The following is an 18,887-nucleotide window of genomic DNA, read 5'->3' as shown; positions in this document are numbered from 1 at the left end:
ATACAAATCCCAGAACCACCCTCCAACATAAAATGGTCTGTGGCTACACTCACAAGAAGCATACAGTCCACCCTGTGTCAAGATAAACAGCAAATTAATGGATTTATTTATTTGTATAAGCAATAAATTTGATTAATTTTGTCATTGCAAAACAATTCTTGACTACATATGAGAGTGCAATAACGGGGGGTTACAAATGTTTATTGATTTTATATTTTTCTTCCAGTATGGCCATAACCATAAATACAGACTGATAGAAAAACTACTAAGTACCTTTTTTAGGAACACATTCATGACAACATTGACCAGGACGTATGATCTTTCTTTGATTCTGCAAAATTAAAAAGGTATTAAAAACCCATTTCATCCAAGCAAAATATGAAATTAAAACCCAATTCTTTCATACTACTTCTCTCATGGCATTACAGATTAACTAAAGTAATACGAAAGAATAGGGCGTTCTTTAACTTCTTTTGAGTAGTATATATGAAAAGAAATGTTATGTAATGTAAAGAAAGAAAATTAGAAAGATATGTTTCCTTCAAAAGACAAAGAATAATGATCACATTAGGAGTGGTTGAACAGTACAAGTTTTCATTTTCTCCCAGTAAAAAAAAGGAATTTCTTTGAGCACCATGTGGTGTTTTTGATGTGCAATATGATCCACTTACTCTGTGACAAATCATGGAGGTGTCGCACTGCTGTGTTCGACATTCCACACTGCCACTGACGCATGTACAGTATGTGCACGTGTCTCGACTCCATTGTTCACCATGCTGAAAATAAGATGCAGAGTGCATTACCTGGGGGCATTCAGTTAGCATTCTATTCATCTCCGCAGAATGGGCTACCCTTAGCTTTTATAAGTTGCTTTCTGAACATATATGTGCATTCACCACAAACCTCTTTTTCAAATGCTATTTCTCAGAACACAAATGTCATAACAGAATGGATGAGTGTTATCAAAATGTATGTGTTTGCAAGGACATGTTCAAAGAACACTGTTTGATACAAAAATGTGGAATATTCAAGTCTGACAAATTTATGGACACAGCTTACGTTTCATTACTTGCACCAACTTTTTAAGAAAAACCCAAGTGGTTTTCATGACAAGCACACATTATGGCCTAGCATCTACTTTAAGTAATGCCTGTGTCTTATCATAAACATATAGCAGATATTAGAAACAGAATGTACAAATGTCCTTGATAACTGAATGACTTTTTAGTGATGGCACACTGGTTTGCAGCCTGAGAACTAGAAGAATTATCAGGAAATCTTGTTAGGGTATGAAGTGTGAATTACAAATTATCCCTCCCAACGGAGAGATTTGGATTTTTTTAAATCCCTAGAGTAAACCAAACAAACAAACTTAAGTGGAACTGCATGCATATGTGTGAATGTGTGTAGCTGATACAACTTTGTTGCATTCATGACAACAAACAAGAAATGCCTCTTAAACTTGAAACAACAAGCTCATGTTTGTGAACAACTTTCTAAGTTTGGACATACAGACTGAAGATTAAAGACAACTCACACAGATATAGTACCACAACTACTACTGACAGCACCCAAAATTATGTCCAGAATGTTATTTTGATTATATCTGCATCTGTTCCGAGGTTTTGATGGAATTAAGAGCTTTCTCAAAACGGTTTTTAATGGAGGGAGGTGCCTCAATCAACATGAAACAGGTTCAGTGAAGCAGTGTATTTTAGTACATGAAACTGGCCCTAATGTTAACCAAAGACTCCGTACACAGAACAAATAGGGGAAATATATTGCGCACAATGCTGTGCCGTCATCCTATATTTTCTCAAGTACAGCTCGGACCTTTATGATCCTTAGATAAGTATGAACACTACGCTATTGTACAAGTCAGAACATCCTGTTAGCAGCATGAACCTACAGCTAATTGGATTCAAGTTGCTCAAACACTATTAGTAGTCTCATCAATTTTATGATGTAGATAATAATTACCTTAATTACACAGAGACACTGTCTCAGTTTCACACAGGGCACTAAGTTTGTTTTGTTTGTTTGTTGTTTTAATTCCAGCTATATGACGGCGGTCTGTGAATAATTGAGTCTGGACCAGACAATCCAGTGATTGACATCATGGACATTGATCCATTCAAATGGGATACGATGACATGTATCAACCAAGTCAGAGAGCCTGACCACCCAATCCCGTTAGTCGCCTCTTACAACAAGCATAGTCGCCTTTTACGGCAAGCATGGGTTGCTGAAGACTGGATCTTCACGGGTCGGCACTAAGTACATTGTCTGGACCTATAATGTCAAGGTCTGAAACCACAGAGTATGGTCCCACTTTAAGCACTGCAGTCAATACTTCCATATCGATGTGTCCATATCAGAGGGATCATGGATATTTTAGGGGATATTAATATAACTGTGAGCTCAGTCTTCATTACCAAAAAATATCCCCCAAAATATTCACTATAATAAAATTTATATTTACCTTATATGACGTCCCTCGATCTTCACATTGTTCACTTTTACACTGCTGACAGCAGCCATCAGCTGATTTGGCAAGGGTTTGGCCCTGAAATCATAACATTGGCATATATATATACATGATATTGGAATACATGAAACTTGAGGTGAACAGACAACGTGACATAGTACATATGGCCAGTTTATTGTACTCTAAAAGGATTCACACACTGGTAAATATGTTGTTGTTAAATAAACTGTTGCTTGGCACAGACATGTGCAGATGCTTGAGATGATAAAACATAATAAAGAAAAAACTTCAAATCAACTAATAAAAAATCTTTGTTTGTTTGTTTGTTTCTTTCTTTCTTTTTTTGTTAAATGCAGCACTCAGCAATATTCCAGCCATATGATGGCAGTCTGTAAATAAATGAGTCTGGAACAGACAATCCAGTGATTGATATCATGAGCATCAATCTACAAAATCAACCAAGTCAACGAGTCTGACCACCCAATCCCGTTAGTGGCCTCATGACAAACATGGGTTCCTAAAGAGCTATTTTAGCCAGGATCTTCACAGATCGATTAAAACATGAATCTTTCATAAACCATCAGTCACGAAACCTTACAATACTAATTATTGAAATATGCACAAAACTCATTTTCACATAACATTTTTCTTTCCAAAACCCAGTAGAATAATTTGATAACTTGAAAAATCTAGGACTACAACAAATAACCATTGGGCCCAAGAAAACAGAATGTTCAACTTTTGATAGGGATATTCCTATCATTCTATGCCATAGCACACTTATCACCTATATGTACATGATAAATATGTACACATCTCAGCATACCTATCCACAGTGGAGTAGTATAGGATGAAACCAGAAACACCAAGTTTCCTGTACCAAATAAGTTATTGGGGTACATTTGAACTGAAATAAAACCCTGTCTTTGTTTTATTCTATGTTTAATTGTGTTGTCAGTCTCTCACCCTTCCTGACATTCAGCATCTGTTTGAATATTATGTCAGATCTAATCTGGCCTTATCTGTTTCACCCCTGGCTGCCAGTTGATTCCAAAACATGCCGCCTCAATGGTAATATCTATAGTTTTTTCTGCATCCCGATGTAATAGGCCATATCGCTATTATGTAGCCTTACTGGAGACTATTGCAGGAACAAAGAATGCTGTATTCCCCAGTCAATATCCTTTATTTATTCACCAGCTTCTCATAACATATATTTACCATACATGTAATATACACTGCTTATTCTCTGAGAATACATGAACTTAATAATAAAACTATTGGTTCAGCTTATGTTTGTTTGTTGTTTAACATTGTTCTCAGCAATATTCCTGCAAAGTGATGCAGCCTGTAATACACTTATCTGTACATGACAAACCAGTGATTGATATCATGAACCATTCACAATGAGCCATGCAAATCAAATAGGGTTTGAACATGACCACCAGTTCCATTTTGCCACCTCTTACAACAAACATTGGTTACTGGAGAGATATTCAAATTAAGAATTCCCAGTTGAATAAATACTGGGTAAGCTCTTTTCAGATTAAATATCTACAATTGAATAGATATCATGCTATTTTCTTTATCTTTTTTCCCTAACACATTTCCTTGTTTGATATGAAAGCGGCATTTCCTTGATAATCACTTGCAATCAAGAAGCTGAATCCTCTTCCGTGCAGTGGAACCGCAGTTCCAAGAGAAAGTTCACTTCCCATACCTCCTCCCTCCTTGACATAGTGTACAAAACAAACAGAATGCCAACCATTCTTCACTTGACATTCATCTGCTTTGTAGAATAAAAACACCCGACATTTTTTATCAGATGGCATGCTCAGCCCTTAACATCAATTATTACATATCAGATACTTGGTCCTCCTGATTTCCCCACAAACAAATACAATGCTGGTATACAAGCTTTTATAGCTGTGCTTATTGATGCAGGCGCAGCATGAGAGGGTGCCACCCAGGAGATGAACATTGTGAAGCAGGCAGGGTGAGAGGCAGTAGCAGCTGCCGATATGATACGGAACAGGGGTAGGCTGCATCCATCTCCACTGCACTCACCAGGAAATGGACTTTGTTGATGTGTTTGTTTACACGGAGGTAGTTACGTAATTCATTAGCAAGAGACTATGCATGCAAGAAGCAGTGGGAATTCTGGGTTAGAACAGATCCTCAGCAGCCTATGCTTGTGGACTACATGGACTTAGTTACAGGCCTCTGTCATATAGCTGGAATACTGCTAAGTATGGCCCAAACAACAATCAAACAATCAAACAAAAAGAAACTAAAGGCAACTTGATTGTTAACATTTATGAAATGATAGTTACTATTTCTTACACTGAAATTACCAATAACAACACATGTAGCCAAGGCAAACTGGTATGTGATATCATATCATCCTTAAAATAATCATGAAATATAAAAGCCCTTACTCCTCACAGTAAAAGAAATCATAATTGTTTAATGCCAATACAAAATAGTCACTCTAACCAGATATATTGAAGCAGTCCAAAATCAGGTTACAGTGAGTGATTGAGTTGGATGTTATTGGACACCAGAAATGCGCTTTACACATTATAACCATGTGGGGAACTGAACCTGGGCCTTCAGCATGACCTGTGAAAAGGCTTTAACCACTAGGCTACTCCACTGCCCCTCAGGTTGCAGCATCAGATAGCAACAAACAGCTTACAGATGCAATTTCGAAGGACTAATTCTTCACATACCACCTTACCAAATCTTAAACATGATGGCACCTCCTAATTTGTTGTGCGCACTATTATGGCTATTTACTTGAAGCAGGGTGGTCGGGTAGCCTAGCAGTTAAAGCGTTCGCTCGTCAAGCCAAAGACCTGGGTTCGATTCCGGACATGGGTACAATGTGTGAAGCCCATGTCTGGTGTCCCCCGCCATGATATTGCTGGAATATATCTAAAGGTGAGTAAAACGTCACTCACTCACTTGAAGCATGAAATCAAAGAAAGAGAAAGCATCTATTAGGCAAGATATCAATTTTGTTTCACAGATAAAAGACATGCTGGAGAAAGCAGCCTTGGTTCACACAACAGTTGCATAGAACTTGTCCTTTCATGTGCTTCATGTTTTCAGATTCGTGATCATTTGTATTAGATAGACCTTCTTAGATCAGGCCATCTGAATGCCAGTGGGTTACTTTGAGAGATTTGAAGGTAAGCACTGGCTGTAGTGAGTGAAGAATATGAATACAAAGAAGCTTATTTGCATAAAGGCCTCTAACCCATATACAAATACAAGCGACAAAACCCTTTCCATACTCATAAGAAAACCCTGCCAAAAATCAGAGTTGATTGCACAATGCCAACTACATAACAAACATGTGTCTATGAATCACTATCAAAAAGTGATGGTAACAGGTAGTCATGAAAAGGTGAGCCTATCCTGCCCCACCGGTGGCAACTGTCACAAACACATTCGGACATTCATTTGTGTCACTGATGCATAAAAAACTTGAAAGAAAACCCCATTAAAAAAACAAAGAGGTTGTACAAAAATGGTTGTTGTTTTTTACATTTTACAATTTTTGTTACATGTAATTGCATTGCAAGAATAATAATGTGATGAATCTATAAAAAAAATGTTCATTGGTATTGCAGTAGTTGTAGTGAGTGAAACATGACGCTGCATCATTATTAGCATTGTAATTACGAAGTGACATCAGTGAGTCAGAAGACCCTGTCATGGACCTTTGAAGAATAGATCTAATACCTGTGTAACTCTGTATGCCAAGGAGCACACCCAGTATGTGCTGCCATGATCAAAACTGATAAAACAAGACGATTATTAAGGAATGACTAATTCTGCAGCCTACGGCTGATTTGAAATTTGAAACTGCATGTTTCTTAAGTCTATAAATAAGGAGTCATTTCACTTTCCACATCCTCTTATCAGCATCTCTACATCCACTTACAGTGCTCCTTACTGAGGACAAACATTTGTAACTTCCTGCAGAGCTTTTTTCCTTTAAAAATGAACTCAACAAATAAACTGTTACAACTAATTTGTTAATAATTGGGTGGAAAGACCAGACTGGCCCAGAATCATGCAATATTCCCTCACACCAGTGCCAAGATAACTCCTGGCAATGGTCCAGGAGCCGACAGCAGTTGGCAGCCATTTGCAGTGACTGATTACAGTGGCACAAACACCTGACAAAGGATCCACTTAGATGATACCGCAGAAAGGTGTGCTGCTGCATACCTGGGGAGGGAACACGATGACTGTACTTGGAACATAGGCCAGGAATTGGGCCATGCATTGCTGCAGTTAATTATTCCATAATTATACTCTTGGGGTCTAGTGGTTAAAGCATTGGCTCATTAAGCCATAGGCCTATGTTCAATTCTCCACATGGGTACTTGGTGTGAGGTTCATTTCAATTGTCCCCTTGCTTATATATTATGGGAAAATCGCAAAATGGAAAGTAAAAGCCATTCTCACTCTTCAAGGGGAACCTACAGAAACCTACGAAAAACAAGTCAGCTGTATTTTTTGTTGTATTATTCTATAAAAAAATGATTTATAACACAATCTTTGTAGTTTTATGCTGAAAGTGTGTTAGCAGCCAGGGACATACTTGTGTGTGTGGTTCCTGATTAATGAGGCTGCCAACCCCCTTTTTGTATGCAGGATTCATGGATCTATAAGGGTGGGTATTCAGGAGTCAGCAGTGTGGTAGTACCGTGCACAGGGCACAAATAACATGAAATTTGGTATGCAGATTTAACATTTAAAATAAACATTGGCATATGTAACAATGTCCTTTAATAACATTCTATCCTTTATACATTTTATTTTTATTCGATATTTTATTTTAGCAATTCAACTTCAAATCGTACCCTTTTCTCAATGCTTTTGAGATTAATGTTAAGTAGTATTCAGGATTCAGTGGTGAGCAATGAGACTCAGAGTGGAAAGTTAGATGGTATTGGGGATTCAGGAGAGGAGATGGTTAGCAACCTCATTTATGAGCTTGGCGTAACAGCATTACCATGACTAGGAGACTGTTGCTGGTGAAGTCAGCATCCACAGATGTCTGTGAGGTATCTAGAATTATGTTTACATGATAAACTCTCAGTAGTTTGGATGTAATTCTCATTGCCATGTTGAATGAGGAGCCATGTTGTTTCAGCTCCTTACAGAGAAGCGCAGCGGCACCACATGCTACATACATGAGCAGCAAGTGGCACCAGAGTCATACAAATAGGGATCACCGGCAGAATGTTTTCAGGACCAACCACACACTCTTGTCTGTTCACTACCTAGGTGAGCTTGCTTTTGTTAACATTTATTCCACAGGTGAAATCTTGATATCTCATACCTAGTTTTCTTGAAACATTAAAGTTATCCCTGTTTTTTATTTGTTTGTTTGCTGTTTAACACCACCCTAAGCAATATTCCAGCTATATGATGGCGGTCTGTAATTAACAGAGTGTGGATCAAACAATCCAGAGATTGACATCATGAGCAACAACCTACACAATTGGGATACGATGACATGCATCAACCAAGTCTGACCACCGACAAAAATGGGTTGCCCAAGCTATCATCTACATCTTCAATATTTAGGTTGATCTTGCTGTAGAAAGCTTTGTTCCTATAAGACCGCTTCCGTGGTCTAGTGGGAGAGCGTCCGCCCCGAGAGCGGAAGGTCTGGGGTTCGATCCCTGGCCGCGTCATACCAAAAGACGTTAAAAGATGGTAGTTGTTGTTACCCTGTCTGGCGCTCGGCATTAAGGGGCTAAAACAAGGACTGGTCGGCTCAGAGTCAGTATACTGTGTCTGAGTGGGGTATTCATGTTAAACTGCGGCATGGTAGTGAGCTAGTACTTTAAATCGGCATCAGTCTGGACTAGTACAAGCAGCCACACAAACACACACACGTACATGCACGTCACTATATAAGTGCAATAACCTTGGACACGACGTTAAACCCCATTTCACCTCACCTCACCTTGTTCCTATAACGATATGGGATATGATAGAATCGGATGATCCTTACCTTTTTGGAGTAGTGTATAATGTTGCTAAGTCAAACTGAATGTAAACTGTTTGATAACACTCAAGAGGCCAGTGTGCCAGTTTTTTACAAAGTTTCCCCAAAGTAAGAGAGTGAGTTAACATTTAATGTTACATCAGAATGTTTCTACCAATAATAAGAAGAAGAAAAAGAAGAAGAAGATTAATAAAAATAATAACAAGGCTTGCATCCTAAGTACCAAGTTGTCCAACACCCCATTGTTCTCGGTGCCTTAGGTTTGGTACCTCCCAATCTGTTGACTGACATTGGGAGAGTACCTGGGTTTGCTGCCAGGAATATAGCCCTTCTGACAATCTGGGTAATGCAGAAGGCTGCATTGTTGGAGAGTCTTCACATTCTCTGAAAAGTTGTGGGTTGGTTCAACTAGGCAGCACTTCCTGGGAGAAGTCCCATTCGCTGCCTGGGCTACGTGTTTAGGGGGCAAGGACCCTGAGCTGTTGATGAGCCTAACCAGCCTGACTGTGCCAGGATCACTCAAACCCTCTTTGCTGCATTTTTTATTTTAATCTGTACATCATCATCATATCCCATTATGAATGGGCTGTATTTTCACACCACACAGGGACATGCTCAAAGCACTACGCCATTATTATCAATGGATCAGTGTGCACTTGATTACATTCTCAGCTCCCTAGGGAGTATACAAAGCTGTCTGTTAGACACTAGAAGGTTAACAGTGACATAACCATCTCAGTCACTTACTGCCTCCCAATGTTAGAATCATGATACTGCAGAGTATGACATTTACTCTCTTGTATGTGTCTTGGTGCTGGAAGGAAGTTGATTGGTCTCTTTCTGCTGGGTATCAGATCAAACTTGGAGAAAACTTGAATCTGATTGGTTCATTGGAATACTAAACAGACATCTTTTGATCTACTGATAGTATTTGTAAGAACTATTTTGCTGATGTATCAAAATATTAGTCTGTATGCAAACTTGGAATATGTGTACATGTCATCGTAAGTCAAAACGTGTACTGGTAGTTTAATGAGTATGTATCCACGAAATTGAGCTCTCAGATGCAGACATTAAACAGATAATTGACTGATTACGTACGTGTAAGAGCTTAGTGATGATTACTAACTTACGTCTGTTTTTCACTATTGGTTTACGATAATGCAGGTGTGTTCATGGTATACCCATTTGGTGGCGTTATGTACTACTTACTGGATTCACACAGACTTTGTAAATAAAGCCCTTGCACTTCATACAGACAGAAATAAACTGGTGTGTTTATGTACTTGGTAACATGAATACATTTTGGGAGTCTTAAATGTTAGCCTGAAGTGGTTCATCAAAAACAAAGTTGCGCAAAGAGACATGCTACTCAGAACGATACATTTGGTGGCCGATACCATACACCGTCTTTCACACTTGTTGATTGGCCAGAAACTGTAACAGCTGCCTGATGCAGCGATAACGCAAGGATACATATCTCCTCTTGGTGCAGTAGACCCATTACCATATACACACAAAAACATCATGGCTCTGCACAACTTAGGGTATTTTTGCATGTGAGGTAATTTTGCACATGCATTTAAGTCAGCCAATGTTGAACTAAATATATTACAAATATTTCCTTTCTGCGACAGTTGTCATTCATTAGTTATATTTCTTTATGAAATGTACAACATAAAAATTTATTCACATAGCCAGACTTGCTCAAGTCTCAAAGGCAATAATTATTAGTTTAAAGAATAACTTCTAGATTATATAAATAATAAGAAAAAGGTCCGCCTATCAACATGATCAAGACTTGCCAATTATTAAGATAGAATAACTATACAGCCATGGACTTATCATTCAGTACAGCCTTGAAAGAAGACTATCCCTTAGGCTACAATTGAATAAATTTCATCATTTAGCTTATCTTGACTAGTCAACATTACTATCTTAACTAGTCAACAGAACTATCTTCACTAGTCAACATGATTATATTGACTAGTCAACATGATTATATTGACTAGTCAACATGATTATCCTTACTAGTCAACATGACTATCTTGACTAGTTAACAGAACTATCTTGATTAGTCAACATGATTACATGATTATCTTGACTAGTCAACATGATTATCTTGACAAGTCAACAGGGCTACCTTGACTTGTCAACATGATTATCTTGACCAGTCAACATGACCATCTTGACTAGTCAACAAGATTATCTTGACTAGTCAACATGATTATCTTGACTAATCAACATGACTATCTTGACTAGTCAACATGATTATCTTGACTAGTCAACATGATTATTTGACTAGTCAACATGATTATCTTGACTAGTCAACAGGACAATCTTGACTAGTCAACATGACTATCTTGACTAGTCAACATGATTATGCACCTACTAGGGAGTAAGAGAGATCAACAAGCTAGTCTTGAGTGTAGCAATTGCAATACATGTATATGGAAGCAAGTATATGTTAGCTGCTGTAGAAGACAATGAGACAGTCTTATATAAAGGCTGCCTGCACACATATTGCATCTTTTGATCGCTAATCACTTGCACCTCTGATCTCTAAAGAGCAACCTGGAAACATGTATGTGTTGACAGCAGGAAGCACCCATTGCTACAGCTTTCAGAAGGCAAAAACATGTTTGGGCTCTGATTACACAGTTCTCTAAACGAGTGCCAGAAGGCAAGCAATCTTTCATAGACTTAATTTCGTTTTATGTCAAGATAAACTATACAATGTGGGTTTATTTTTCATGTACTGGATGATATTTTGTGGTTGTCATGGAACACACGAGGAATGTAGGAGTTCAGAACTGTGTCATATTGTGTAATGGCCTCAACACAATATATCTGAAAATGATTTGTCTGCTTTTGATAGTTTGCCAAGTTCATGTGCTCCTACAGAATATATTCAGGGACCATTGTGTGATGTTGACAGTTTGGCCTATACACTAAGCCTAACAGGCACAGCCTGAGTGAGAATTTTAACTTTTACATGTCTGAAGATGAAACTGTTATTTGAAATGAAAAGCTTTAAATATTTTAAGCAGCATGTAGTTGGTTACTGATACTAGTTTGAAATCATAATGTCATTGAAGAAGACTGAAAACAGCTTGAGTATTAATTATATGTTTTAAGACAATCATCTTTCCAGAATTCTCAGATAATAAGGGCTCATACATGACACTTAAATCTACTGACAATGATGCCAAAACATAAGTTTCTGGAAAGTAGACTAAATATCTACACATGTCTTCTATTGGATTCCTTGAAACAGCATGCCAACATATATGTGTCTTCTATAAGGTTCATCAAAGCAACTTGCCAATACACGTGTCTTCTATTCTATATATCGAGACAGCTTGTCGGTATATGTGTCTTCTATAAGGTTTATTAAGGCAACTTGCAAATACACGTGTCTTCTATTCTATATATCGAGACAGCTTGCCGGTTTATGTGTCTTCTATAAGGTTTATTAAGGCAACTTGCCAATACACGTGTCTTCTATTCTATATATCGAGACTGCTTGCCGGTATATGTGTCTTCTTTAAGGTTCATTAAGGCAACTTGCCAATACACGTGTCTTCTATTCTATATATCGAGACAGCTTGCCGGTATATGTGTCTTCTATAAGGTTCATTAAGGCAACTTGCCAATACACGTGTCTTCTATTCTATATATCAAGACAGCTTGCCGGTGTATGTGTCTTCTATGAGGTTCATTAAGGCAACTTGCCAATACACGTGTCTTCTATTCTATATATCGAGACAGCTTGCCGGTATATATATGTGTCTTCTATAAGGATCATTAAGGCAACTTGCCAATACACGTGTCTTCTATTCTATATATCGAGACAGCTTGCCGGTATATGTGTCTTCTATAAGGTTCATTAAGGCAACTTGCCAATACACGTGTCTTCTATTCTATATATCAAGACAGCTTGCCGGTATATATATGTGTCTTCTATAAGGATCATTAAGGCAACTTGCCAATACACGTGTCTTCTATTCTATATATCGAGACAGCTTGCCGGTATATGTGTCTTCTATAAGGTTCATTAAGGCAACTTGCCAATACACGTGTCTTCTATTCTATATATTGAGACAGCTTGCTGGTATATGTGTCTTCTATAAGGTTCATTAAGGCAACTTGCCAATACATGTGTCTTCTATTCTATATATCGAGACAGCTTGCCGGTATATGTGTCTTCTATAAGGTTTATTAAGGCAACTTGCCAATACACGTGTCTTCTATTCTATATATCGAGACTGCTTGCCGGTATATGTGTCTTCTTTAAGGTTCATCAAAGCAGCTTGCTGGTATATGTGTCTTCTATTACATTGATTGAGACAGCTTGCTTGTATAAGTGTCTTCTATTAGTTTCCTTGAGGCAGCTTGCCAGTATATGTGTCTTCTATTAGATTTATCAAAGCAGCTTGCTGGTATAAGTGTCTTCTATTAGTTTCCTTGAGGCAGCTTGCAAGTATATGTGTCTTCTATTAGTTTCATCAAAGCAGCTTGCCAGTATATGTGTCTTCTATTCGATTCATCAAAGCAGCTTGCTGGTATATGTGTCTTCTATTAGATTTATCAAAGCAGCTTGCTGGTATATGTGTCTTCTAGTAGTTTCCTTGAGGTAGCTTGCCAGTATATGTGTCTTCTATTAGTTTCATCAAAGCAGCTTGCTGGTAAATGTGTCTTCTATTAGATTCATTGAAGCAATTTGCTGGTATATGTGTCTTCTATTAGATTTATCAAAGCAGCTTGCTGGTATATGTGTCTTCTATTAGTTTCATTGAGGCAGCTTTCTGGTATATGTGTCAACCATAAGGTTCATCGAGGCAACTTGCTGGTATATGTGTCTTCTATAAGATTCATTGAGGCAACTTGCTTCTGTATGTGTCTTCTATTAGATTCATCAAAGCAGCTTGCCGGTATATGTGTTTTCTATTAGATTCATTGAGGCAGCTTGCTGGTATATGTGTCTTCTATAAGGTTTATTAAGGCAACTTGCCAATACACGTGTCTTCTATTCTATATATAGAGACAGCTTGCCGGTGTATGTGTCTTCTATGAGGTTCATTAAGGCAACTTGCCAATACACATGTCTTCTATTCTATATATCGAGACTGCTTGCCGGTATATGTGTCTTCTATAAGGTTCATCAAAGCAGCTTGCTGGTATATGTGTCTTCTATTACATTCATTGAGGCAGCTTGCTTGTATAAGTTTCTTCTATTAGTTTCCTTGAGGCAGCTTGCCAGTATATGTGTCTTCTATTAGATTTATCAAAGCATCTTGCTGGTATAAGTGTCTTCTATTAGATTCATCAAAGCAGCTTGCTGGTATATGTGTCTTCTATTAGATTTATCAAAGCAGCTTGCTGGTATATGTGTCTTCTATTAGTTTCCTTGAGGCAGCTTGCCAGTATATGTGTCTTCTATTAGTTTCATCAAAGCAGCTTGCTGGTAAATGCGTCTTCTATTAGATTCATTGAAGCAATTTGCTGGTATATGTGTCTTCTATTTGATTTATCAAAGCAGCTTGCTGGTATATGTGTCTTCTATTAGTTTCCTTGAGGCAGCTTGCTGGTATATGTGTCTACCATAAGGTTCATCGAGGCAACTTGCTGGTATATGTGTCTTCTATAAGATTCATTGAGGCAACTTGCTGGTATATGTGTCTTCTATTAGATTCATCAAAGCAGCTTGCTGGTATATGTGTTTTCTATTAGATTCATTCAGGCAGCTTGCTGGTATATGTGTTTTCTATTAGATTCATTGAGGCAGCTTGCCAGTATATGTGTCTTCTATTCGATTCATCAAAGCAGCTTGCCAATATACGTGTCTTCTATTAGATTCATTGAGGCAGCTTGCTGGTATACGTGTCTTCTATTAGATTCATCAAAGCAGCTTGCTGGTATATGTGTTTTCTATTAGATTCATTGAGGCAGCTTGCCAGTATATGTGTCTTCTATTAGATTTATCAAAGCAGCTTGCTGGTATAAGTGTCTTCTATTAGTTTCCTTGAGGCAGCTTGCAAGTATATGTGTCTTCTATTAGTTTCATCAAAGCAGCTTGCCAGTATATGTGTCTTCTATTAGATTCATCAAAGCAGCTTGCTGGTATATGTGTCTTCTATTAGATTCATCAAAGCAGCTTGCTTGTATATGTGTCTTCTAGTAGTTTCCTTGAGGCAGCTTGCCAGTATATGTGTCTTCTAGTAGTTTCATCAAAGCAGCTTGCTGGTAAATGTGTCTTCTATTAGATTCATTGAAGCAATTTGCTGGTATATGTGTCTTCTATTAGATTTATCAAAGCAGCTTGCTGGTATATGTGTCTTCTGTTAGTTTCATTGAGGCAGCTTGCTGGTATATGTGTCTACCATAAGGTTCATCGAGGCAACTTGCTGGTATATGTGTCTTCTATAAGATTCATTGAGGCAACTTGCTGGTATATGTGTCTTCTATTAGATTCATCAAAGCAGCTTGCTGGTATATGTGTTTTCTATTAGATTCATTCAGGCAGCTTGCTGGTATATGTGTTTTCTATTAGATTCATTGAGGCAGCTTGCCAGTATATGTGTCTTCTATTCGATTCATCAAAGCAGCTTGCCAATATACGTGTCTTCTATTAGATTCATTGAGGCAGCTTGCTGGTATACGTGTCTTCTATTAGATTCATCAAAGCAGCTTGCTGGTATATGTGTTTTCTATTAGATTCATTGAGGCAGCTTGCCAGTATATGTGTCTTCTATTAGATTTATCAAAGCAGCTTGCTGGTATAAGTGTCTTCTATTAGTTTCCTTGAGGCAGCTTGCAAGTATATGTGTCTTCTATTAGATTCATCAAAGCAGCTTGCTGGTATATGTGTCTTCTATTAGATTCATCAAAGCAGCTTGCTTGTATATGTGTCTTCTAGTAGTTTCCTTGAGGCAGCTTGCCAGTATATGTGTCTTCTAGTAGTTTCATCAAAGCAGCTTGCTGGTAAATGTGTCTTCTATTAGATTCATTGAAGCAATTTGCTGGTATATGTGTCTTCTATTAGATTTATCAAAGCAGCTTGCTGGTATATGTGTCTTCTGTTAGTTTCCTTGAGGCAGCTTGCTGGTATATGTGTCTACCATAAGGTTCATCGAGGCAACTTGCTGGTATATGTGTCTTCTATAAGATTCATTGAGGCAACTTGCTGGTATATGTGTCTTCTATTAGATTCATCAAAGCAGCTTGCTGGTATATGTGTTTTCTATTAGATTCATTCAGGCAGCTTGCTGGTATATGTGTTTTCTATTAGATTCATTGAGGCAGCTTGCTGGTATATGTGTCTTCTATTAGATTCATTGAGGCAACTTGGTGGTATATGTGTTTTCTATTAGATTCATCAAAGCAGCTTGCTGGTATATGTGTCTTCTATTAGATTCATTGAGGCAACTTGCTGGTATATGTGTTTTCTATTAGATTCATCAAAGCAGCTTGCTGGTATATGTGTCTTCTATTAGATTCATTGAGGCAGCATGCTGGTATATGTGTCTTCTATTAGATTCATTGAGGCAACTTGCTGGTATATGTGTTTTCTATTAGATTCATCAAAGCAGCTTGCTGGTATATGTGTCTTCTATTAGATTCATTGAGGCAACTTGCTGGTATATGTGTTTTCTATTAGATTCATCAAAGCAGCTTGCTGGTATATATTTTTTCTATTAGATTCTTGAGGCAGCTTTCATGGCCTGGGAGCTCTGTGCCAATGCTTTTGAATGAAGGGAATAGTAACAGATCAACAGAAACATTAAATATCCTTGACATTACTGAAAAATACATTTTGACACACCAATACCAACAAGAGTGATGTATTTCAGGTTGTTTGAAATGTTATCCAACCCTCCTGGGCGTCACAGATGCACTTTGGAAATGGCAGTAAGTACAACCATACGATACAGGGTGGGAGTTACGTGAACTCTACCTATGCAAATATGTGATTGATAATCAAATCTTACACAACTGCCTTTCTACAGCCATTTCTTCAAGGTTGAACCATGGGCAATGTATACATGTGGACATGCAGCACTCACATTAAAAGAACTGTTTATTAGGTTGATCACTTAATTATGATAATGTTTTATTTGAGGTGTGACTTGGCAACCATTTGGTGGAAGTGTAGGAAATGTCATTGACGAATGAAATACAACATCTAGTCCTGAGCCACAACTGGAATTTATATTTTTAAAAACATTTTTTTTTACTAAAAGTCAAGGCAGGTCCAGATCAAGCTAAACAGCAGAGGAACAAAGGTTCTTTTGAACAAAAATAAATTAGAACTATTTGAAAGAAATGCTTTTATAGACTAAGTGTTAGCCTATACAACAACATCATGTAGACACAGTTTTCTGAAGGAAGTAGAAGAATGACTCTGTCTCTTGTTTATTTACATTAGCAATTAGCATCTATGGTCATTGCTTGTAAATATGTTTAGTTTCATGTAGGCTAACTGATAGTGCAATCTCATCAAATTCAGATCTTTTACTCTGATAAAATACCTCTCTTATGTGATGCTCTGGGGATAACTCCATGGAAGGTCGTGGCTGGTGTTAAATCTGTTGTATACTAAAGCCAGACTTCTAAATTGTTTTGAATTTGGGATACACATTTGTATAAAATCTGGTCAGTAAGTGGCAAAAAGATTCCTTTTTCTTGAAAAGGTTTTCTGTATATTTGTTTGCATGTTGTTATGTTGGCAGTGTTAACAAGAAAGAAGTGAGCAAAGCTCACATAACCCGTTATCCCCGCTGGTCAACAACAAATAGTAAATAGTTTGTTAATTAATGAAATATTACATATTTCTAACTGATTTTAACTTCAATGTTTTAAAAACTAAAATTGAGTTCCAGTGACAATTGAGCCCCCCTCCCCCCAAATCTCCCATGTTACCAGTGTTCACTATGAGGAAGTAGATCACCATGTACACCTTTGAATAAAAATTTGATTGAGGAGTTACGTAAGAAGACTTATCAAAAGGACCAAAAATTGTTGATATAAAAACACATAAAAAATGGAACAATATCATATAAGAAAATCAATAAATTAATAATTTCCATCTAGCCTTAACAGATATGGTAAAGAATTCATAAATTCAAACTAACACAAAGCACCGATACTTATGATGATCTACATGAGTGGAAACAATTTTGGAAAATATATTAGCTATATAAACCAGTCATCAAAATTTTTAAATTCCATCATGTTTCCATGAAAACACCAAAAGAGAAAACTTTCAGAATCTTATAAAAGATAAAAAACAATCATAGTGGTTAATGTAGCAAGTTTGCTGAAGCTAGGATACATAATATTGTAAACATGGTTGTACAAAAACTCTACCCAAATTTATGTTTCACCATGATTCCATGGAAACGGCAAAAATTTAAAAATTCAGAATCTTCAACCTAGCAAAAGGCACAAGTACTCATGGTGGTAAATGTGTGTAGCAAGCTTGATGAAGCTAGGATGCATAGTTAAAAAGATATGGGCCGTACAAAACACCCACCCTAAAAGTTTAAGTTTCTTAATGTGTCCATGGAAAAGGCAAAAATTAAAAAATTCAGAATCTTTAAACTAGCAAAAGGCACAAGTACTCATTGTGGTAAATGTGTGTAGCAAGTTTGGTGAAGCTAGGGTGCATGGTTAAAAAGTTATGGGCCGTACAAAAGCTTTGACGGAAGGATGGACAGACGGAAGGACGGACGGACAGACGAACGGAACGCTATATACCCCCGATTTACTTTGTAAACGGGGTTATGATAAAGCTTGTCTTGTCAGACCTGCAGTTTAACCTCTTGTATGCACATCTGAGTTGTAATTGGGGTGTTTGAGAAGTGTGTGGTGTGTCCGTAGAGGGTTGGTGATGTGGTGAACACATATGTTTGCATTTGGAGGAATCAAATTATTTGTCCTGTTCAGATTGAACTTGTTTCCACTATTTTAGAGAAAGTTGAATCTGCAAACCAAGGCACCATTCACTTTTCAATGTCAGTGTTGACTCAGATTTCAATACATGGTCCTTGATAAGTTTCTGAGCAGTCTTTGAGGCATTCATGTTGCTGGTACATACTATGAAGGCACTGGTATAAATAAATGCCTATACATATTAATAAAAGCTTCTAAATAAATAATCAGATTTTGATAAAGATGGCAACTAGCCCATACCCTGATTGGACATAGAGGACTTAGTTCCTGAAGTGAGTGAGTTTGGTATATGACCACCTTAAGCAGTATTTCATGCATATAACAGTGTTTCAGCTTCATGTGGGGGAAACATGATATACAGGTCTGAGACGTTAACCACATTCTTTAAACCAATGAGTATGGATATGG

At 37.5% G+C, this 18,887-nt stretch overlaps 1 protein-coding gene across 3 annotated transcripts in view; it reads right to left on the bottom strand.

Moving 5' to 3' along the window:
* LOC124152035 (extracellular matrix organizing protein FRAS1-like) overlaps window positions 1-18,887 on the bottom strand; it is a 132,678-nt gene that overhangs the window by 57,151 nt on the left and 56,640 nt on the right. For all 3 annotated transcript variants that reach the window (XR_007219938.1, XM_048392333.1, XM_048392334.1), the window contains exons 8-10: window positions 2,483-2,566; window positions 672-776; window positions 274-331 (exon numbers count right to left, since the gene is read on the bottom strand). Coding sequence is in view for 2 of the 3 variants with exons in the window: in XM_048392333.1 (XP_048248290.1) it covers window positions 274-331; window positions 672-776; window positions 2,483-2,566 (247 nt within the window). In the remaining variant the exon portion in view is untranslated. The remainder of the gene's footprint in view (window positions 1-273; window positions 332-671; window positions 777-2,482; window positions 2,567-18,887) is intronic.

The sequence above is a fragment of the Haliotis rufescens genome, unplaced genomic scaffold, assembly GCF_023055435.1.
Source record: "Haliotis rufescens isolate VD_foot unplaced genomic scaffold, xgHalRufe1.0.p SCAF_11, whole genome shotgun sequence".
NCBI lineage: Eukaryota > Metazoa > Mollusca > Gastropoda > Lepetellida > Haliotidae > Haliotis > Haliotis rufescens.
Note: the sequence above shows the minus strand (reverse complement) of the source record. Positions and strands in the feature narration are given on the sequence as shown.